The sequence below is a fragment of the Gobio gobio genome, assembly GCF_949357685.1.
Source record: "Gobio gobio genome assembly, chromosome: 21".
Classification (NCBI taxonomy): Eukaryota; Metazoa; Chordata; class Actinopteri; order Cypriniformes; family Gobionidae; genus Gobio; species Gobio gobio.
Window position 1 is genome coordinate 34,708,422 of NC_137117.1, and position 24,115 is coordinate 34,732,536.

At 38.4% G+C, this 24,115-nt stretch overlaps 2 protein-coding genes and 1 long non-coding RNA gene across 4 annotated transcripts in view; 2 read left to right on the forward strand and 1 right to left on the reverse strand.

Annotated features, from left to right (window-relative positions):
* The window catches only part of slc2a4rg (SLC2A4 regulator), an 82,060-nt gene extending 72,237 nt beyond the window's left edge, over positions 1-9,823 (forward strand). Inside the window, exons 7-9 of one of the 2 annotated variants that reach the window (XM_079801896.1) lie at positions 3,816-3,923; positions 7,263-7,384; positions 7,475-9,823. In XM_079801896.1, the coding sequence (XP_079658022.1) occupies positions 3,816-3,923; positions 7,263-7,384; positions 7,475-7,586 (342 nt within the window). In that variant the 3' untranslated portion in view covers positions 7,587-9,823. The remainder of the gene's footprint in view (positions 1-3,815; positions 3,924-7,262; positions 7,385-7,474) is intronic. The other variant, XM_079801897.1, reaches the window with a different exon arrangement.
* Positions 9,824-10,038: 215 nt separating this feature from the next.
* LOC307117165 lies at positions 10,039-12,036 on the forward strand. The gene is made up of 2 exons (XR_013815417.1): positions 10,039-10,241; positions 10,452-12,036. It is a non-coding gene; the product is annotated as an uncharacterized lncRNA (long non-coding RNA).
* Positions 12,033-22,983, reverse strand: gss (glutathione synthetase). Its single transcript, XM_079801898.1, has 13 exons — positions 22,789-22,983; positions 22,300-22,438; positions 20,805-20,950; positions 19,761-19,836; positions 19,449-19,588; positions 19,193-19,309; positions 18,533-18,613; positions 17,017-17,094; positions 16,766-16,835; positions 16,497-16,691; positions 13,239-13,320; positions 12,980-13,169; positions 12,033-12,896 (listed from the first exon to the last, which is right to left on the reverse strand). The coding sequence occupies exons 2-13, from the start codon at positions 22,426-22,428 to the stop codon at positions 12,773-12,775; spliced, it is 1,428 nt and encodes a 475-aa protein (XP_079658024.1). The 5' UTR covers positions 22,429-22,438; positions 22,789-22,983; the 3' UTR covers positions 12,033-12,772.
* Between the last annotated feature and the right edge of the window lie 1,132 nt (positions 22,984-24,115).

Genomic DNA, 24,115 nt, shown 5'->3' on the forward strand with positions numbered 1-24,115 from the left:
TTTAAATACAAGCAGCAGCACAAATAAATACTATTGAGCAAAGATAATAATAAAATAAACTATGCTTTTCAGGTTTTTCAGGTAGGCCTACGTCTAACATTAGTTTTCATGTACAGAAATTGATCAAATGTAAAATAACATTGCATATTTGACTGTATAAATTAAAGATTAATCCTATTAAACTTACAAAAGCTATTCAATCAAGAGCAGTGAGTGATGTCCTTGTCTTTTGTTGTTTGACATTAAACAGACAGCAGTAAAGGCTACTGCCCCTTTAAGACCTAATGATCGGATATGCGTCGTCTTTCTCGACTGTATAAAGTTCACTTAAGGCATATACAGACTATGTCTGCTAGAATACTCATCAAGATGGACATGTTGACATACTTTTTGTGTGAGTTTGTCCGTTCAAGAACGAGACTTGAAAGAAAACTCAATATTTGCGCGCTGTGAGACGTGTGCGCGCTTACAGATGAGTGCACAGAGACAAATTTTCTCACAGCGCGCGCGACTTCTCATTCGCGTCTTATGGCACCACACCCGGGTGATGACGGCGAAAATGACTGGTCATATTCGAACATACGGCAGCACTCGCAGGCATTGAACAAAGTTTACAAAGAAAGAATTATTTGAAAAATGTGAAAAAAAAAAAAATTATTTGAAGGACTTTTACACGGCACCCCTGCTCTCATCAGACCACCCCGGTTGGGAAACACTGGCTTAGACTGTCAATGGAGGGACAGAAATATTTCCGATTTCATTAAAGGGGTCATAGAATGACATTTTTGTACAAGTTAATATGATTCTTTAGTGTCTAAATGAAAAGTTTGTAATATACTTTAATTAAAAATTCTCATTAGTATTGTAAGAAAACACTCATTTTACCTGGTCAAAACCAACTCAGTTTTCAGCAAGTCATTTCAGTGTATGTGACTTTAAATGATAATGAGCTTTGCTCACCCCGCCCCCTCTGCTCTGTGGGGCGTTCGGTTCGGTTCGACCCGACACAACACCACAACACACGTGGAGTGTTGCCTTGACAACATTTGAGGGTATATTTTCGAGAAATAATGGCAACGGGAGTCTCTGAGGACACATCTGAGCAACCTTATCATTTTGAACTGGAGTCGGACCAGGAACAGATGACGAACCCATCGAAGTTCGAACAGGACGTTTCTGAATGGTTGGTTAACGTCATGTCACTTTGATCTATCTTTGTACTGGCAGAGTAGTGTAGTTGCTATGTTTTTACTGATGTGTTAGTTCATTGACAGATTGATGTTATGTTATAAGATTTTTCCTTAATCAGTAACAGACACCATTATAAACCATGTACAAAAGTAAGCTTAGTGTAGTGTTACCACGTTAACTTTATCACCCGAGTACACAGTTTGTAATAACAAACATAACGCGTTGTTCATTATAAACGTGGGATTATGAATTATATTGAGAACGTCATACACAGAAAGCATGCCGTAATGTAACTTACCCTGTAAACTTTAGCCTCATTCATCGTGAAGCGTGTAAGCAATTTGCAAAGATTAATATAAAGGTTAATAAAACACAACACCACAATCGCTTAGACGCCATTCTGCTCCAGAGTATCAACAATGGCGGACTGATGACAGCTCGCTCAGGGCGGGTCTGTGTTGAAACGCTGCTGTCAATCAACAATCGTAGGGGGGGCGTACACCGTGTAACGTCACACGATCAGACGGCTCGATTTGAGACAGGGGAAAATATATAAGGATATTAAAAAAAAACACTGGATGTATTTTTATCATTATAGGATGGTTGTGTACAGGCACTGCCAACACACATTTCCGTATAATCAACTTGTAAAAGTGCATGTACCATTCTATGACCCCTTTAAAAAAAAAAATATTTGTATTCTGAAGATGAATGAAAGTCAGTTTAAAATTTTAATTTAACCATGAAAGCAGAAAATTCCAGAAAAAATGTAAACAGAATGAATGATAAATAAAATTAACAAAAATTATTTCATAGGGCCCTAAATTTAATTGTAAAATTAAATTGCATGCACTGCAAAAAATAATGTTCTTCCTCAGGATTTTTGTTTTCCGGTACAAATTCAAAACATCCACCAAGATACATTTTAATGACATGCAAAATGAAAAAGAAATTAAGTCTGTTTTCTGAGAAATTGAACAAAATTAAGTGAGTTTGTGCTTAAAACAGGAACAAATATCTGTCGTTGGGTATGAAAATTACTTGCATTTGAATTAAGTTGATTTTTATGAACCCATTGGCAGATATTTGTTTTTGTTTCAATCATAAAATCAGATTTCCCAAGATTTCGTATCTCAAACTTTAAGCTATTTTTTGTAAAAAAAAAAAAAAACACAAAAAAACTTTTAGATAAGTTATGGAGATCTGTTGGAAATTGCATTTTCAAACTATGAAGTGTCACTAATATAACTCATTGTGTGCTTGGACATTTACATTTAGAGAACATATTGACGTGTTAATCCCTTCGATTTATTCCTTACATTTTCTTTAATTGGTCTTAAATTTACCTTCATAAAACCTGCAGAAACCTTGTAATTGCAGTTCCCTAATATTCTAATTAGCATGTGTCTTAAAGGGACAGTTCACCCAAAAATTCTCACCTTTGTGTCGTTCCAAACCCATAAACCTTCTATTCATTTTTGGAGAACAAATTAAGATATCTTTTTTTATATTTTCTCATCATTTCTGTCCATTCATTAAAAGTTCATACAAAACCTTTGACAAAAAGACATTGTTAAAATAATTCATATAAATCAAGTGGTTTTAGGCACATATGAAGTGTGCATATGAAATTTTGGTTTTGAAAATGGATAAGCAAAAATGATGAGAGGGTATTAAAAATATCTTTGTTTGTGTTCCAAAGATACAGAACTTTTATAGGTTTAGAATGGCATTAAGGGTGAGTAAAATTTTTTTGAGTGAACTACACCTTTAACAATTTTTATTTTCATTATTTTCTGTGATTCTTATTAGATTCTCACAATGGTAACAAATTAATTGTTCTCCATTACATTACAAACAAATATTGGAATGCAGTCATTTTTAAAATGCAAGCAAGCATAAATATAGAAAAGTAGAAACAAATACTACCATGATGTGTAAATGAGAATTCTGGGAGGAATTCTGCTCAACTGTCGTCAATAATATCAATGCAAATAATTTTAACGGTCCTAAAAACGAGCTTCATTTTCTTAAAATGAAACTATTACTGTCTTTTTTGGATAAATGCGACCTCTACCTAAACCTCATTGAATTTTGTTGGGTTTATTATTTAAAAACTATTTGCCACATCAGTTAGAACACCAACATTTTACAGGAAAACAAGATTTTTTTTTTTGCAGTGCAACTACATTTGCTAGTGTATGGCTTCTCTTTGCAGGAGTTTCTTGACAAAATTTTGTCCCGAATGGAATGAATGACCTTTCTGAAAATCTTTCAAATGGGCAGAGATTTATATATCTGACCTTTGCTCGCCCACCAGACTGAGGGCTCTGTTAAATATCAAAGCCAGACTACTGCATACACATGTGTCTCTTTAATTGCTGCAGTCCATTTTATTGATGTATTTATGGATCAGTGTGATGAGGTCAGCAAAGGCTGTGATGTCAGGACCAGGTTGGATAGGTTGAGTATGAGACCGTCTCATTTCTAATGGCTTGCTATGATCGAGTCTTTGAGGCAGCTCTTCTTGGCTATCGCTGGGTTGTGGTTGTGCTTAACAGTGTTTTCTCTTCCTCTCTCCGCTGGCTTTGCTAATACCGCCTCTTACACACACTGTTTTTCAGGCTACAACCCCTGTCAGCATTCCCAGCATGCCCTCTGAACCGCCTCACAGTGAGGATAGGATTAGTGTATCCTGGCAGTCGCCCCCTGTCATATATAAAGGTCTACCGGTGAGATGTCTACTTTCTTTCTCTCTTCCTTGTTTTCTCACAATCTCTCTCTCTCTCTCTCTCTCTCTCTCTCTCTCTCTCTCTCTCTCTCTCTCTCTCTCTCTCTCTCTGTCAGAGACGCAGTCAACAGCGTTTGTCACTGAGCTCATTAAACGTTGAAAGGGCAGTGATCCTGTAAGCTTGGTTGAGTCTCTTCTGTCTTTCTCTGTCTCTTGGGGTCTTTCAGAAGTTGCACTTGCATGACTTTTGGTTTCCTGTCTCAGATGCTTTTGCAAAACACAGAGAGTAGCTTCCAAACCCCTGTTACAGGCTGAAAACTGCAGAAGTCTACACTACCCAGACAACAAAAAAAGTCCCTGTTTGGATTTAAATAGGCAAATGCTTTAGAGTCTATGGTTGGATCGTTATTGCAATGATTGTTTCTAGCATGTTATGTTTGGCAACAGTTCTTCGAACCCTAATTGATGGAGTGAGCATCTTTTCATTTACATCATGGCCAGGATGACAATGTCAAGATTCATCAGGCTCAAACTGTGAAAGAATGGTTGTGAGGGAGCATGAAGAATCATTTTCACACAAAATCTTGACCAAAAATTGATGCACATCTTGATGGAAAAAAATGCTGTGATGTTATTTCCATCAAGAGGTGCATCGATTTTTGGGCAAGATCTTGTATTGACAATGCAAGAGTCCAGCACTCTGTAAAGACTCTTCCAGCACATCCCAAAGACTCTCAATGAATTTAAGGTGCCAATTCAGGTGTGAAAATTATTCTTTATGCTCCCTCCCAACCATTCTTTCACAGTCTGAGCCTGATGAATCTTGACATTGTCATTGTGACCATGATGTGTCTTCCTACATGGTTGATTAAGGGCCCGATCAGACAAGCATAGACTGTAAAAAAATATGGACGTAGTGTCCGTGACGTCACCCATAGGATTCTGAAGAGCAGTTTTGAAGCGTAAGGTAGGGACGAGCTGGCCATTGCCATCTTGGCAGCGCGTCAACAGGCATCACTCCTGGATAACTGAAAATGGGCAAAGAGGCGGGACGTGGGCGGAGCTGAAGTGACGCGATGACTAACAGACAGCAGATAAATGGCTATCCACCTGTCACTCAAAGTGGCCACACCCTTAATTATACAGAACTTTAAGGCTTTATATAATGTAAACGAAGGAGTTATAATAAAAAATTCACCCCCCTCACAGTTGTCATGAAGGGCAAAATTAGCCGTATAGACCAAAACCACAATTTGTACCAGGCTGTAAACATGTGTTTTTCTGCTGTAAAGTTGGGCATTTTAACATTGAGCTCAATGAGATTCTGCTCCCTTCTGGAGTCTGTCCCTAGCGGCCAGTCGATGAATTGCAGTTTAAGTCACTTGCGTATTGGCTTCAAGAGAAACTGCAAATGTTGCCGCTTGGACAGAATGCGTTTTTCAGGTTTGAAAACGTGAGGCGCACCGCACTGCCTTTTTTGGTTGACTTTTTTTAATTTAGAAAATAGCAGTGCACTGTGTTGTTTTTTTTTCATGTTTCTAGGCAACCCTCGAATCAGCTGTGCTGTCAGTCTAATCAAGGTAACCGCCACCACAACGGAAGGCCCGCCTCTCCATTCATTCAATTGGACAATGGGGAAAAACGCGATGACGTCGGGCGCTTTTTGGCTCAGATTTTTTTTTCAACTTCATTCGCTCAGAGCGCTCCTTCTAAAACGCGAGGCTCAGCAGGCAGTTAAAACGCGAGGCGTCACTACGCGAGGCGCCCGGGGTGCATAAGCAGGGTGCATAACACTGAGCCCGGCGGACGGAATGCAAAAACGCATTCTGTCTGATCGGGGCTTTAGAAATGAAAAGCTACTCACTCCATCAATTAGGGTTAAAGTAACTGTTGCTAGAAACTTAACAATCACTGCAATCACGATCCAGTCATTGACTCTTAAGTCTATTTCAATTCAAACAGCAACTTTTTTAGCCGGGCAGTGTAGTAACTGTCAAAAAGAAAGGTTATAGATTAGTTTTGAACATATATTGTGATCAGGGATGGGCCGTAATGGAACAACAATTTGATCTGTGTTTGCTAAGAAAGTATAACTATTACTATTATTTTGCCTTAGAAACTAGCCATGAAAAATAACCATATATAATCAGCCAGAACACCCTAGCAACCACCCACAATACCCTAACATTGTTTTGTACAGACAAACAGCGCTCACAGTTTTTTTCCAAAAATGTAAAAGTCCCATTTGTTCTATAATATAATACACACTGGCACGAATTTAGAAATCAAAACACTCAAGGCTGAGTAAAAAAGAAAAGATGAACAACAATTACTTTTTTAACCAGGCATTAAATCATTTACTGTGTATATGTATTACTGTTTGGGGTTAGTATGTTTTTTTTTTTAAGAAATTAATATTTGTATTCTAAATTGGTCAAAAAAAGTGAGAGTAAAGACATTTATAATGCTACAAACCATTTCTAATTCAAATAAATGCTGTTCTTTTGAACTTGCAAAGAATCCTAGAAAAAAATGTATCACAGTTTCTACAAAAATATGAAGCAGCCCAGCTGTTTTCAACATTGATAATAATCAGAAATGTTTCTTAAGCATCAAATCATCATATCTTAATGATTTCTGAAGGATCATGTGACACTGAAGACTGGAGTAGTGATGCTGAAAATTCAGCTTTGCATCACAGGAATAAATCACATTTTAAAATATATTAACTCTTTCCTGGCAATCTATTTTTTACTGTACTATACAGTGGGGGGCGCTATTACGCATCTTCTGAAATAGTACAGAATCTTCTGATCAAAACACAGGCGAATAAGAAGCAGAAATAAGCGATAGAAGCATTGTTTACGCACATGTAAAATAATGCGTTCATCAAACATTAAACAACATAAAAATCAAAACTGTGTGTTGTTACCAAATAAAATGTCGGCCCAGGACGAGCTATAGGACAGTGAAGCTTTGTGGGTGTTGATGGACTCCATCTATTCCATCTGTGTTTTGATCATCGTTCTGAATCCGATCTGGAAAAACGTGATTTTCTCTGCTTTTTATTCAAAATCTTGCTTTTTTTTTTATTAAACATACCCAAATTCAAGAGTTGATTCAAAAACAATGCATGAAGCTAGAATAAAACAGTTACATTTCACAATATTACTGTATTGTTGATATTTTTTTCTTGCTGAGCATAAGAGACTTCTTTCAAAAACTTGAAATCTTACCAACCCCAAACTTGTGAACGTTAGAAGTGTCAGCTGAGATGTAAGCATGTCTTCACCTCACCTTTGTTTAATTAGATCACCTTTAACATGAAATGCCTTTGCAGGGCCCGATGACTCAAATCCGCACTGTGAGCATCGGTGAGAAGAGGCAACCTGTTAACCACACCACTGTCAGCAAAACACACACCAACAACACCTCCGCTTCCAAAGCCACCACTGGAACCAGGTAACCCGTCCGCCGGGCTCATGGCTGCATGATGATTTTGGAGCTTTGCATCACAGCTAACCGAAAAAACTATGTGAAATATTTCCCCAGGAAACCGCGTGGCGAAGCCAAGAAGTGCCGAAAGGTGTACGGCATGGAGAAGAGAGACCTGTGGTGCACAGCGTGCCGTTGGAAGAAGGCCTGCCAGCGCTTCACTGACTGAGCTTTATCCTACTTCGAAACGTGCTCTTTTATTGCGCCCGTTCCACGGACTGAGCACCGATATCTCCTGCACACTCTCACAGGGGACTTGATGAGCAGAGATGGGGTCCGTCTGAGGCGTGTGGCCTTTTTAAATGTCACTAATTCATCCAGGCCACAAGGGGGTGCTCTTTTCCTACTGCTTCCGTTGTGGAACAATAAGACTTTTATTCAGAAAAAAAACCCTGATAAAAAGCAAAAAAGAGGAAAATACTTTGAAAAAAAAAAAAGCTTATTGGCTTTTGCTGCATTGCATATAAAGGCAAAAACAAGTTACTTTTTCAGAAGTAATCCAGAAATGAAACATTCAAAGCAGATTTTTTCAGGCAGTTTATTTTACTTTCGTGTTTGGCGTGTGTTCTGTGGAACACAGCCAACGATTTTCCACGATTTTAAGTGTGGCAGACTTTATACACAACTGTTAAAAACTCTGTAAGCTATTTGACTGGGTATTGAGTATTTTAAACAGTTAACCCTCTTACACAGAGAAACTCCAATTCATTTATGGACGTCATTTAAGCTTTCTGGACTCGGCGCTTTGTTTTGCCTACAAGCACTTTTAACGGCCATTAGTTTTCTATTACGATAAAGCAGAGTGCAGTTTAGCATTGGAAGTGGCGCGTTTCGGCAAATAGTCAAGAACTGTTTCGTCACATATTGCTAAAGTAATACCTCTAAACAAGAATGAGCCTTACAGAGAGAGAGCTCTGTGTACTTCAGCGGCATAAAGTTGTAGTGCAGGAATGTAAAATGGCCTCTCTCTGCGCTAACCCACCCAAACTATTCTGTCCCTCACAGATCAACTGCCTCTTTATAAGCTATGAGGTTTATTCCTGTCAGTCCACAGTATTAATTCAATGGCGGGCACTTTAGTCATCCACGCTTCAGATTTAACCGTCATCCCAGCAGGACATCCCAGTCTAATGTGATCCATAAATCAAGTGTTTTCCACACAAACACGCCTTCCTGCTTATTGCGGCGTGTTTGTGGCAAATTCGGGCCACATTGTGTTTCCTAAGGAATGATGTGCTTCTCGCTCAGCTTACGGATATTATTCCCGTTAAGGAAACGCTTGCTCTGATAACATGTTGATGTCTTCCACTGTGCTCTCTTATCATATGGAGGTGATCATGTGATGTCTTCATGTAAACAGACCCTCTCAATACGAGCAGCTGTTACACTGCCAAAAAGGATGTGCTTTGTGTTTTTGTCTTATTTTCCATTACAAATATCTAAAAACTCTTAAATCAAGACGCATAAGAATGGAAATGACTCAATATTAAAGGGTTAGTTCACCCTAAAATGAAAATGCTGTCATTAATTCCTCACCCTCGTGTCGTTACAAATCCGTAGAACTTTTGTTTTTAATGAAATCTGAGTGCTTTCTGTCCCTCCATTGACAGCTACACAACTAGCACTTTGACACTTCAAAAAGTTCATAAAGGGATCATATGCAGTGGTTTAGCCCAAATTTTGGCGTAGTTGGAGGGATTTCATCAAAAAATATCTTAGTTTGAGTCCCGAAGATGAACGAAAGTTCTACGGATTTGTAAGGACACGAGGGTGAGGAATTAACGACTTTTCATTTTGGGGTGAACTATCCCTTTAAAGGCCTGTTCACACCGAGAACGATAACTATATTAGCGTCCACACCAGCGGACAATATCGTTCTGTTTATTGTAAGCACGTGCTTGTCTGTCGCTTTAAATGCTGGAGCTCATTACAGCAGAATGGATTCTGATTGGCTGTCAATGTTTTTATCGTTCATCAGCTGGAAAAAAAAAAAAAACGCTCTGAAAGTGATTCCAACGATATCGTTTCTCTGTGCCTTTATCGGTATCGCTGTGGTGTGAATAGCTCTGCTATTCTTTAATATTGAGAATGATTTTTAGAACTATATCTTTATCGTTATCTTTATATTTATCGTCATTGGTGGGAACGGGCCTTAAATCATGGTTTCTGAAAAATATATTTAAAACAAGAAACAGTATTCTTGCGTTACCCCAATTGTTTTAAGCCTTAACTCACTTGATGTTTTTTCAAAAAACAAGATGATTCAATCATGTTGCATCTTGATATAAGAATGTTTATATTTATTAATACTGGAAAACAAAAATACCTTTTTTTTTGCAGTGAACCCATGAAACACTGACAATCATTGGACATGTGAATGTGATCCGTATCATTAAAGGGATAGTTCACCCCAAAATGAACATTCTGTCTATCATTTAGTGACCCTCACCTCGGTCCAAATCTGCTTTTGTGAAACATCACATTGGACCCCATTGACTTTCACTGAATGGACAAAAATATCAAAATATCTTCTTTTGTGTTCCACTGAAGAAAAATGTTTTGGAATGACAAATCCCTTGACGGGATAATAGTTCACGCTAACATTTAGCAATTTTGGGGTGAATTATTCCTTTGAAAAAAAAACTCTAATCCCAACCCAAACTTCATCTGTTAACATTTTGTGTCAAAACATTTGACAAATATTTTTTTGCCTTCCTAGTTAAAGGGATAGTTCACCCAAAAATGAAAATGACCCCATGATTTACTCACCCTCAAGTCATCCTAGGTGTCCATGACTTTATTCTTTCAGACGAATACAATCGGAGTTGTTAAAAAATGTCTAATCCAAGCTTTATAATGGCAGTGAATGGGAACCAAAAATGTGAAGCCCAAAAAAAGTGCATCCATCCATTATAAAAGTGCTCCACACGGCTCCAGGGGGGTTATTAAAGATGTTAAATATGGATATTTTTCTTACGCAAACCCGTTACTTCATTTCAGAAGGCCTTTATTAACCCCCCAGAGCCGTGTGGAGCACTTTTATAGGCTAAAGCTTGGAAGAGCCAGGACATTTTTTATATAGCTCTGATTGTATTCGTCTGAAGTCATATAAACCTAGAATGGCTTGAGGGTGAGTAAATCATGGGATAATTTTCATTTTTGGGTGAACTATCCCTTTAAATCTCATTTTAGCTTTTTTCAGACCAAACAAAACTGGTAATCAAAATGAAGCGGTTCAAATAAACAACTGGGCAAGTGCCTAATTGCCAAATGACCGAATCTGTCTATCAAAGTATATTGTCCAATCACAGCTTAGAGCAGCTTTGTCAGAAAGGAAAGAGCGTTCCTCTCATGATCGTAACCTTCACTAAGTGCCAATGAGAAGAACAAGAGGGAAAAAATGTAATTGCACTAACTTGTACTGCACAAAACGTATATTTTTATGTACCGTTTTTATACGCAGAAATTGAAGTTTTTAAAAAGCAAAACCGCCGTGCTCTTCATCGGGTCAGGGACGGGGTCTTTTCACTGACCCCGCAGCTATAAGCTTACGTGGCGGTACTTCACGGCGGACTAGCCTTCAGGCTCGTTTCTAGGGAACGTCACTGTCTTGATTTATTACTCCCGTCTTGTGGTTTTTCTTCATAGGAAAAAGAGTCATGGGACGCATCAGTCGGTCAGACAGTGACGCGTTAAATACGTTCATCAATTTCATGGCTTCTTTGCCAAGTCTTTGATAATATAATAGAAAAAACCATAAGAGTGAAAATGCCTTTTTTTTGTTTTAAAGTAATGAATATAATATCATTGTATATTTTGGGCTGAGGGGAAACGGGGAAAAAGAAGCATCAATGAATGTAAAATCTACAAAATGAAACGCTTGTGATCTGAGTTTATCGGTTGTCTCACACACACCTTTCTGTCTTTTCTTTCTTATCAAGTAGTTAGAACCACTCAGTGTTTTTCCTTTTGTTTTCATTTTCAGATGGCGCTTGCATTGATGCGTTTTATTGTTCTGTGTGTAGATCATGATGTGTGTATCATTGTGAGGCAGGAGGGACGTTGCTATGTGGATCATTGGGTCTCATCCGGCCCTGCACATTCCGATAGATGACTTCTTGTTAGTTCGTCCGAGCCTTTGTCTGTCTGTCTATTCCCCGTTATTCTAACTTCACTGAACGCCTGTTGCTTTTTCGGCCAGGATATTAAGCTAAACAACCAAGAACATGTTAAAAAGCTCCATTTACTCTTTGTAACTTTTCAGTGTTCAAAACGCATCTTCACAATAATCCCACTATTCAATACAGCTTTACCGTACATCATACGATTCTCTTTTCCTGCCTTGTTTAACTGTGGAGGTCTTGTCATTCTGTCAAGGCCTTTCCCTTTGATCATTGCTTGAGATTTGATGCATGTCTTGTATCATCGTTGTACTATCTTGCTTTATTGGAACATTATTGTTTTTCAGAAGTTGACAGTGACTTGTCCAGAGTTGAGTGAATGAACGAGAGGATGGAGGTTTTTCTGGTGTTGACTTCGGTTGGTTGGTTGGTGATGAGAGTGTGATTTCTTGTGGCTGTAATGTGGAGATTGAAATAAACATGGATTTCAGAAAGATGTTTGATTGGAGTTAGAGTTTTTCTTTATTTGTGCAGGGTATGTATGTTAGTGCAGTTCTAAAACATATTCTCCAGTAAAAGCTCCTAGAACATCTTAACCAATGGTTCATTTTTACATTTCATTCAAATGACTTGCATAATGTTTCCACAATTACTGCACACTACTGTTCAAAAGTTTGGCTGGTAATGATTTTGAAATAAGACTACATTTTTTACACTGTTTCGTTAAATAAATACAATGTTAATATATTATTTTAAATGATAATTTATTCCTGTGATGCAAAGCATCATTACTCCAGTCTTCAGTGTCACATGATCCTTCAGAAAACTTTCTAAAATGCTGATTTGCTGCTCAAGCAACATTTCTGATTATTATCAATGTTGAAAACAGTCTTGGTTAAAGCTGAATTGCATCACAACTATCATAATCATCCACTACTTTCTGATTGTTTGACCATAGATGCTGGTCACAATGGAAATGTTACCAGTATGGTTTAATAACATCAAGTTACCGATTTATCTACATGAAAAAAGATAAACATGTTAAAAAATCTTTTATAAAACTGACTACTAACCCCCTTCAACAGATTAATCCTTGAATGAATCATCTTCAGGGAATATTCAACACTAAATCTTTGATAAAACAGATGCCAGACAGAGAGGAATCATATGGGATGAATTCCCCTGTGGTCAGTCATATGTCATTCTCCTACAGTCCAGAGGGTGGTGCTGTAGTTCAGAGCAGCAGTGGGTTGTCCAGCACTGCTACTCCAGCAGCCACGCCCCCATCGGCGTGCTCCGAGCTCTTGGTCCTCAGCAGGTGGCCCACGCATTCATTAAACACCATGTCTTTGCCTTTCCTGTGGGTAAAAAAGATGCCGTGATTAGCTGTTACACATTGAATTTTAAGATGTTTGTACAATTAAAACGGCACTGATCCCACCTGACATACGCTCCAAACGCGCCCAGTTCACTCAGACAGGAGTTCAGTCTCAGAGGAACTCCGGGCCTGAGCAGGAAGTTCTGGACCGGGACGGGCTGGATCTTGTCCATCAGGATGTAGGCTGTCCTCTCACTGGTGTTCTTCAGGTTCTCCAGCACCTCGCAGATCTCACTGCCGTAAATGTTGTTGCCTGCGACATAGGAAACCTTTGAGCAAGTGTTTGTGATATATGTGAGTGAGTACACAGGACATTACTCACCTCCTCCCTCCCTCTGAGGTTTCAGCACATACTGATCCGGATTGGCCAAAGCCATTGCTACCGTTCTATCACCTTCTTCTCCCTGTGGGAAGACAGCTCGGCCATTTAAAAAAGGTTTCATTAGAATTCACAAGAGTAGTCAACAGTGGTACTCAATCCTGCTTTTGACGGTCAAACTTGCTCAAAGTTTAGTTCCTACCAAGGTTATCATATTATAATAATCAGTAAAATACATAAAATAAACGTTTACGTCATTTCTGTGCCATTATTTGGTCCACAATCATCTGACAACAGCCAAAAAGCAGCAGATACATTGGGTCTCCTTCACTAATAATAGACCTTAGACGCCATTTTGAATTTAACGCGGATGAAAACAAGGCTGGGACAATTTCACAACTCACAACTTTTAATATGCCGTTATTTGTCTACAGAAATCTGTATATAGTTACACAAACTAGTGCAATCCATTAAACACAATGTACTTTAATACCTCACAGCCTAATTTTCATTCATGTCAAAAATCAAATATGGCGCTACCCTGACTCATGTCTATTGCGTGGACTATTCATATATTCACAAGAAAACTTCCCAAAAATCTGTCTAATTCACAAATATTTGGTCTTAACCTCATGTTCAAGACCCCCTGTGGCGAGAATAGTTTTTGTGCGCAAAAAACCCCTAAATAACGACTTATATAGTGATGACGATTTCAAAACAAGGCATCATGAAGCTTCGAAGCGTTATGAATCAGTGAGTCGATTCAGCGGTTTGAATTGCCAAATTTCAGCAGTTTGGCGGTTTGACACGCGATCCGAATCATGATTCGACTCACTGATTCATAACGCTTTGAAGCTTCATGATGCCTTGTTTTGAAATCATCATCACTATATAAGTCGTTATTTAGGGTTTTTTTGCGCACAAAAAATATTCTCGCCGATTCATAAAGTTATTGTAGAACCACTGTAGTGAGATGGACTTTGTAACGACGTCTTTAGTACCTTTTAAGGGTCTTGAGAGTGAACCGTGCATTGTGCCAATGGAGGCCTTTCAGAGCCATCAGATTTCAACTAAAATATCTTCATTTGTGTTCTGAAGATGAACGGAGGTCTTACGGGTGTCGAACGACATGAGGGTAAGTAATTAATGACAGAATTTTCATTTTTGGGTGAACTAACCCTTTAAGTATTCAGTCCATTTAATCACGAAATTCAAATGATAAATTGCCGTTTTGACGCTCTTTAATGTGGCGTGACTGATCACTGATCCCTGTTCAAGCGGCAGCGTGACCCGCACGCCCGCGTGAACGCGATCATCTGTGAACGCGATCGATCATCTCTTCTTAAAGAATAAACATGAATGAACATCTGAAGGTATGTTGAGGATACATTACAACTTACTGTCACGTATGATATGTGGTGTAATCGCTCAATCAGTGTTTCAACCGCGGAAAGACCTCAATAAAACTGCTGTAAACTAAATGTCATGTAGCATCACATTTACCTCAGGCAGTCATTCAGTGTCCACAGAATTTTATTCACTAGAGAAATCAACTCTTTCACTAAATATATGCACTACATTAGCCTATATATTCATTATATTCTACTTAACCTGTTAGGGATGTCCTGATTATTTCTTGTATGTCATAAAAAATGCCTGACACTGTGTATAAAGGATTATATTTCAACAACGAATTGGAGAAAAAACTATTTTATAACTAGATTCATAAGTTTTTGCAAAAACTGCCGTATGTGAAGTTTTCATGTTTGCGTACTGTGTTATTTGAGTGTTGATTATTAGACCTAAAAATAAATAGCAACTGAATTTAGGCTAATAGTTTGGGCTCTGTTCATTATTAATGTGCAAGTTAGGGCTCCCTATATAGTTTACAGCAATATCTTCAATAAACTTTTAGTTATAATTTAATTAATTTAAGGAGACACTTTTTTTTTTCATCAAACACGGTTTAATAAAAATAAATAAAAAGCAATTTTGTAAAACTGCTGTACCGAACCCGTACCAAACTGTGACTTCAAAACTGAGGTACGTACCGAACCGTCAGTTTTGTGTACCGTTACACCATTGCTGAGTATTTTCTCCTTAAAACTGCAGTCTCAAAAACACGGTTTTATGTATGTGATGTATATTATGATGTTATGATGAACTATATGCCTTTCTCCGCTGACGTTCAATGATGTTCAAAGCGTTTATAAGGGATTTCTAGAAGGCAGATGTCTGACTCGGAGATGGCGAACTGTGATTGGTTGCGTTACATGTCAGTCAAAAGTCCTCTCGGGCGGTCCTTGACCAATGAAAGCTGCGATAAAGTCCAGACCTTCTGCCGTCAGTCTGAAGGTCTGGCTACGCGAGACTAGGTGAACGGGAACATGGTTTGTGTAACATTAGCAACAGATTATTAGCCGTTTTAAAATCTAGTCAAGGAGGTTAATCATTAATTACTGTTATAGGTCCATCGTTGTAGAGAGTGATACATAAAACGCATTACCATTCTAATACATCGATTTTTAGACGAGACTGTATAATTCACTCTTCCACTTCTTCTGAATCAGGTTCTGGTTCAGACATACATGTACATATATGGCTGAATTAAACCAGCATTTCCACTTGCCATTGTACAGTGTTTACTCCAGTAAACAGTACAGGTCTCCGAGCTGGTGTGCGTGAGTGGAGGTAAGGCTAATTTGCATATGCATGGTTCCACATATACTAAATGAAGTAAGGCTGTAGAGTTACATTCAAGCATTTTAAGGCATGAAGAATTTACTTTCCACAGGAAAAACCTTTAAATATGTCAGTTTGGTGATCAAAGATGAGTTTTAAGGGATACAATTATTGACTACAGGTCCCTAAGGTTAGTAATTTGCACAAACACCCAAACCATCTCCATATAAGGGCTTTCTGCACGCCCTTTCCTTTAAACTTGTTGTTCTCACATTCTTTTGTAAATTTAGAATAAATTTAGTATGAAAGTTAATGAAGCGATTCCTGTGTAAATACACATTTGCAATCCATCCATAAATCTCTATACTGTAATGTTGTCACGATAATGACATTTCTAACTTCGATACAAAGCCCTGAAAAATGACGATATTCACTCTCTACTTAGAATGTTCTGTTGATTCAATGACTACTGTATAATAGAGTTTTGTTGAAGTGCTTCATTAAAGCTGGATCTAATCATATGGTCTGTCTACTCAAGCAGGATTCAGCACCCCCACGTCAACAATGTTGTTCCCTTACCATGTCCAGGGTGTACAGCCCAGCGAAAGTGGCCCGAATCTGAGCAATTGCTTCAGGTTCGTCAGGGAAGAAGCGCTCCAGAACTCCAGGCCGGGCCAATTCCTGCTGCACCTTCTTAGTTCCCGTGAGATGGGTACTGATGTCGGGACACTTGACCGCCAGAGAGCGCTCCATCATCAGACGGGCCTCCCAGCTCTGAAACATACGTCAGACATACTGATCGCACCTAATGCCTTTCTGAGAAGAGGTAAATAAATCCATGTCCTCACCTGCTCTGAGGTGTAGTTTTGGGGCATGTATCCGTTACGGAAGTAAACAATGGCAATCTCACGGCCATCTCTGCAGGGGTTGAACAATTAGGCCTTTATTGACATGAGTTGTGACTACATTTCAAACAGGGTGGAAGTTTTGGAGGAAAAATTGTCCTGTAATTGTTTTGACTAAACATTGCTGTCAAGTATGCTAACGTTAATGCGTTGCATATATGAGAAAGGTGTGATATTGAATCACAGTCACTCACACAAAGAGCCTCTTGCTCTGATCCAGAGACCCGGTTCTGCAAACATCTTCAAACTGTCTTCTTATTACAGGAATGTTTCTGTACGTATAAAACAACGGATCATCACTTTTGTCCCTATAAAAGTTCTTGGGCACAGGAAAAAGTAACAGAGGTGCTTTACTTCACAAACACCACTTATTCATATTTATTATTAATAACAGGCTGCTTCACAACGGAGTTATATACATGGAACCACTTGCAGAATCCACTTGTGAAAATGTGAATAGTTTTAACTAAATAAAAGCGATCATACAAAATGCATGTTATTTTTATTTAGTACTGTCCTGAATAAGATATTTGACATAAAAAATGTTTACATATAGTCCACAAGACAAAAAAATAGCTGAATTTATTCAAATAACCCCGTTCAAAAGTTTATTAACCCTTGATTCTCAATACTGTGTGTCGTTCCCTGATGATCCACGGCTGTTGTTTTGTTTTGTGATGGTTGTTCATGAGTCTCTTGTTTGTCCTGAGCAGTTAAACTGCCCAATGTTCTTCAGAAAAATCCTCCAGCTCCTGCACATTCTTCAGTTTTCCAGCATCTTTTGTATATTAGAACCCTCTCCAGCAGGGACTGTATGATTTTGAGATCCATCTTTTCACACTGAGGACGATTGAGGGACTCAAACACAACTACTAAAAAAGGTTGAAACATTCACTGATGCTCCAGAAGGAAACGCGACACATTAAGAACCGGGGAGCCTCAAAAAACCTTTGAGCAGGATGAAGATGTCCAAATGTTTATTTTGTTTCTTATTTTATTTTATTTTTTTAAAGTACTTTATTTAGTACTGCTCAGAAGATACTTGCATGTTTCCCAGAAGACAAATTGAGTATAATTTACCTTGATCTTCAAATTCAGTAAGTTTTCACCCCCCGGCTCTTAATGCGTTGCGTTTCCTTCTGGAGCATCAGTGAATGTTTCAACCTTTTTTAGTAGTTGTGTTTGAGTCCCTCAATCGTCCTCAGTGTGAAAAGATGGATCTCAAAATCATACAGCCCTGCTGGAGAGGGTTCAAATATGCAAAAGATGCTGGAAAACTGAAGAATGTGCAGGAGCTGGAGGATTTTTCTGAAGAACATTGGGCAGTGTAACTGCTCAGGACAAACAAGAGACTCATGAACAACCATCACAAAACAAAACAACAGCCGTGGATCTTCAGGGAACGACACACAGTATTGAGAATCAAGGGTTCATAAACTTTTGAACGGGGTTATTTGAATAAATTCAGCTATTTTTTTGTCTTGTGGACTATATGTAAACATGTTTTATGTAAAATATCTTATTCAGGACGGCACTAAATAAAAAAATAACATGCATTTTGTATGATCTCTTTTATTTAGTTAAAATTATTCACATTTTCACAGATTCTGCAAGCGGTTCACATACTTTTTCTTGCCACTGTATAGTAGTTAACTAATGTAAAATAACTTGACACTGATTATAGCATGACTATCTGACTGTATACTGTACCTTTTCCACAGCTCATTCTCTACATATCGATGGTCATAAATATTCCTCTGAACTTCCTCAACCAGAAACATAACCACTGCCCTGTAAAAAGACATCAGACAAGAGGAAATGATCACTTCATCACTTCCATTACAAAGTGAACAATAATAAACCAGCAGTGAATGAAACACTCATTTTCACATTCCAGTTTGATACAACCTTTCAAAAGTTTCGGGTCAGTAAGATTTATAAAAAAAAAATTACCACTTCATTCAGCAAGAATTTTTCAAAAGAGGCATTAAAGACATATAATGTCAAATAAATGTTCTTTCTATTAATCAATATGAAGCAGCACAACTGTTTTCAACATTGATAATAATCAGAAATGTTTCTTGAGCATCAATTCAGCATATTAGAAGATTTCTGAAGGATCATGTGACACTGAAGACTGGAGTCATGATGCTGAAAATACAGCTTTGATCACAGGAATAAACTACATTTTAAAATATATTACAATAGAAAACAGCTATTTTTAATTGTAATAATATCTCACAATATTTCGATTTTACTGTATTTGTGATAAACGCAGCCTTGGTGAACATGACACATGACACATCATTCAAAATCTCACCGACCCCCAACTTTCTGTTTGTCCAACAAAAGGCAGAATGTTTAACACACCTCTCAGATCCATAGAGCTCCCAGGCCTTGGCCAAACCTCTCGCCAGACCTGCTGCTGGGTTGTTGTCGAGAACATGCTTACACTCCTCTGGCAGGTTTGCGACCTTCAGAATGTGCCTTACAGGATTGAGAAACAGTTCATCACAGCACTGAAGCTAACCCTTATATAATAAACATCATTCAGTAAACCAGTGCATCATTTTAATACAAATTCTCCTCTAGCGGAGATTACATTTACCATTTAGCTCAGACTTACCGATGGACATCTGGTGTCCGTGAAGCAAGACCACCAAAACTTGCAGCAATAGTGTTGATTTCAATCTGCTTTAGAGACGTCCCACCGTCTGGTCTGTGGTCCAACATGTAATCGGAGCGATTCAGGCCCAGCACTATTGACTTGAGGAAGACATGAGCTATAGTTTAAATAAATGCATCTAAAGAACATACACAATTAGGTTATTAATATTACATTTGTACGAAGTCAGCTGCATTACATGTATAAAAGAACATGAACAGTGAAGTAAATGTTTTAATGTATAATCAACAAACCACTGGGAAATCATTATACCTGGGGTCGATGTTCCTGTTGAACTTGTTTGTAAATGCTGAAAAGTCTGGCTGTAAAAGTGTCAACTTTGATAGTGCTGTTGAAGAAAGAATAAATAAATACACTTACATATAGACAAATAAATGATATATATACCAATCAGGCATAACATTATGATATTGTGTTGGTCCCCCTTTTGCTGCCAAACAGCCCTGACCCGTCGAGGCGTGGACTCCACTAGACCCCTGAAGGTGTGCTGTGGTATCAGGCAGCAAGATGTTAGCAGCAGATCCTTTAAGTTCCAAGGTGGGGCCTCCATGGATTGGACTTGTTTGTTGCACATCCCACAGATGCTCGATTGGATTGAGATCTGAGGAATTCGGAGGCCAAGTCAACACCTCAAACCCGTTTTTGTGCTCTTCAAACCATTCCTGAACCATTTTTGCTTTGTGGCAGGAGCATTATCTGCTGAAAGAGCCACAGCCACCAGGGAATACCGTTTCCATGAAAGGGTGTACATGGTCTGCAACGATGCTTAGGTAGGTGGTACGTGTCAAAGTAACATCCACATGGATGGCAGGACCCAAGGTTTCCCAGGACCACACGGGCCAGCCTTTCGCTCCCCACGTGCATCATTGAGCCTTGGACAATTTGGCCCTTGTCAAACTCCGTCAAATCCTTACGATTGCCCATTTTTCCTGCTTCTAACACATCAACTTTGAGGACAAAATGTTCACTTGCTGCCTAATAAATCCCACCCACTAACAGGTGCCGTGATGAAGAGGTATTCAGGGTTATCCTGTCATAATGTTATGCCTGATCGGTGTATAAAAGGCCTTTAATGGCACTCGATGGGATTGCAAATTACTAACATACCTTTTTTAACAATCCCCCGTTTGATGTGGATTAATGGTCACATTAAGGGTTTGATTTTGATTTATTTTATTTATTTGTTGTGATTTTGCATTTTTATGACTGCATTAATTATTCGATTTTCATCAACTCACAAATCCCCAGCAGTTCCCTGGTTCAGGAAAACCCTACAATAGAGCAACTGTTCCATACCTGGCCAGAGTTTCTTCTAGAAAGGTGGGATCCTGGCTCACCCGGTCCACCAACCGGTTAAAATGTGTCTGTACTGCCAGTGCCTGATGAAAGAGCGCTGTGGGCACCGGTGTGGGAAACAGCGTGATCGGTGCATAACTCACCACCTGTCAACAAATACACATTTATTTGGCACGCATCTCCACCATCAGAGCCCTTCGGTCACTCCTGATTCTTTGAGCGAGGGGGCTCTGCTCAGTATTGACTCAACGGGGCAGAACTAACTCTCCATAATCCAGAAACAAAACACAGCCATAGGACAGACAGAATTCCAGACGTGACTGGGAATCAACTGCAAACTCTGTGACAAGACGTCCGTTAGTGTTTCAATCCTAATGCTCATTTGAAATCATGTTTTCCTGTATTTATGGGATAATGAGCTATCGAGGAGTCTTGGTTAGATCTGGGTTAGGTCTACAGCGCCACCAGGGCCCTTTCATGAAGGGTAAAAGAGCCTGCCGCTGCCTTTATAGTGGTGTGAGTTTCAGTCATTACTGTAGCTTGAATGCATAAATAAATATTATTTAGAATATTATACACTTTTATACAGTACAGTTTGGAAACATTGCTATTTTAAGTCTCTTATGCTCAACAAGTCAAAAATACAGAAAAAAAATTGTAATATTGTGAAATGTTATTACACTTTAAAATAGTGGTTTTCTATTTTAATATATTTTAAAATATTATTTATTTCTGTGATCAAAGCTGAATTTTCAGCATCATTACTCCAGTCTTCAGTGTCACATGATCCTTCAGAAATCATTCAGATATGATTATTTATTATCAATAACAGAAACAGTTGTGCTGCTTAATTTTTTTTTATAACCTGTGATACATTTTTCAGGAATATTTAATGAAAAAAAGTTTTAAAAAAGAAGCATTTATTTAAAACAGAAATATTTTCTTTCTTTAAAAAAAATAATAATAATACTTTTATTCAGCAAGGATGTGCTAAATTGATAAAAAAAAAAGTGATAGTAAAGATTTATATTGTTAATAATAATAATAATGATTTCTGAAGGATCATGTGACACTGAAGACTGGAGTAATGGCTGAGTAAAATTCAGCTTTGCATCACAGAAATAATTTATGTTTTAAAGTATATTAAAATAGAAAACAATTATTTTAAATTGCAATAATATTTCACAATATTACTGTTTTCTTCTGTATTTTTGATCAAATAAATGCAGCCTTGATGAGCATGAGACTTTTTTTTTTTAACATTAAAAATACTAATGTTTCCAAACTTTTGACCAGTACTGTAATACACTGTACATTAAATAATATATTAAATATCTAAATAAATATTATGCATACACATAATAATATAACACAATTGTAAATGTGAATGTGTTCCTCAAGACAACCTTTCCTCCCTATAAATGCTCTCTGTGGGATTTTGCAGCTTGGATGAACAGTGCTTGTAAATGTCTAAATGAAACAATATATCTCTTACTTCAGGAGAGTTTGGCGTTTCTTTGGTCCGCATCAACACCCCATGTAAAAGTGCTGTGTCTTTTGCGATCTCTTCGATATTTTTGATCAGGTTTTCATCTTTCAGGACGTCCTCCAGTTTGACAGACATAGCAGACAATCTACAGTCAGAATGAAACACATAGTAGTCATTACATATGCTTCATGAATACCACACATTTGCAAAAGGGAGATACAGACTTCCAGATAGAAGGTTTTCTTATATTATTAAACTTCCGGACTTGTGAGACAAGGGAAATGGCTTTATTTAGGTTTGTTAATTACGTCTTAAAGAGACTCGCAGATGAATTATGAACTACACAATATAAGACGTTGCAGTGAAGTAATAATCATATCAGTGCACTCATCATGACATGGCATAACTGCACTCAACTACTGTATAGACAGAGAGAGCACTAACTGTAAATGTCAACACTAGCTCGTGTAACTTTGGCTGTTGGGTTTGGCATACCTGATGCTCGCTCGCGCGCTCTGTTTGGTCTCTCCTGTGGCACTGGTGGTCCTTGTTTACAGTGGGTCTGTATAATATTTAGGTTTAGTTCACCTTTTCAGGTGGAGATCAGACAGGCAATCATATGAAGTGGTTCCAGCAGCGGCAGGCGTGCTAACTGCTGTTCGTTTCACTAACAGTACCCAATCAGCGATCAGAACGCTGATGACGCCACTGTCCACGTGCGCGCGCAGCACTTCATATCACAGACAGAAGCGTTTGTCGGTCTTTCGTTTTGAACGCTGTAAAACAAGAAACGGGTCAAAGGCCAGGATAGTCTGGTCACCCTAGCTTAAACAATCAGAACTCAGTTTCTGACATTATTGGGGCTGCTATCATTGACGAAATCGATAATGAAATAGTAAAACGAAACGAACCGCGCGAAATCTCCACCAGTCACATCGACTTTCTATGTAAATAACGCATTTCTATGGTCTAAACGCTGCGAGTGTGAGCAAGTGGTGGGCGCTTTTGAAACACTGTCTGCTTCATGAAGCTTTCTTGAATATTGTTTCATTCAAATCAAATGGGTTGAGTTTTTGACGCACTTACACACGTTTGACCAGCAGGTGGCGTTCGTGGTGTTTCGAGCGCTTCGTGAATCATTTTGATTCGAGGAGCTCCGTTTGTGGGATAATAATATGGCACGCCGTTTTAACATTTAATCCATAAAACGCACTAGTACTTATTTTTTAGATACTTGTAAGCATCTATTCCATTAAGGTCCGTGTATGGTTTCATAGTTTGTTTTCCAATTTGAAATGAAAAAAGAGAAAATTGCACCTTTTTTTTTTTTTTGTTCAAAATAATGTCCATAACACTGGTGCAACTTAACAGCCTGGTCCTACCAGACTCTCATACATTTCATTTGTACAGAGAGTCTGGCCTCTCTCCATTGACAAGCGTTTACTTCCTTGAAGGCGGGTACTCTGTTGAAGTTTAAAACTATTGAATCTGCCATAACCAATCGCTAAAGTTTGGTCGTGACGTATGTCATGTGCCGTTCGCCTCTGTTTCTCACATGGAAGTCCGTAAAAATAAATGTGCAGCCACCTCAGTGATAAAACCTCGAGCATTCGGATTGTGATTTATTCACGGTGGAGGGGAGAGTTTTGTGATGGGGAACGCGCTACTCACGTGGTCCATAACATGATTGTATGCTGTAAATAAAATATCATATGCTTGGTATGATTAGAATAAATGCTGCCGTAAATAATGGCCCAATTCAAATGTTTACGTGCTTTTCTTCCTTTTATTTTTTGAGCGGTGATGAAATATTTTGCTCTTG

What these genes read in the sequence shown, in the direction of transcription:
- gss (XM_079801898.1), bottom strand. Translation starts at nt 22,428, where the DNA reads ATGTCTGTCAAACTGGAGGACGTCCTGAAAGATGAAAACCTGATCAAA. An exon ending in GAGCTCTATGGATCTGAGAG is followed by an intron (nt 18,614 to 19,192) that starts GTGTGTTAAACA and finishes GTCTTTTTACAG; the next exon opens with GGCAGTGGTTATGTTTCTGG. An exon ending in GCGTTTGGAGCGTATGTCAG is followed by an intron (nt 12,897 to 12,979) that starts GTGGGATCAGTG and finishes TTTTACCCACAG; the next exon opens with GAAAGGCAAAGACATGGTGT.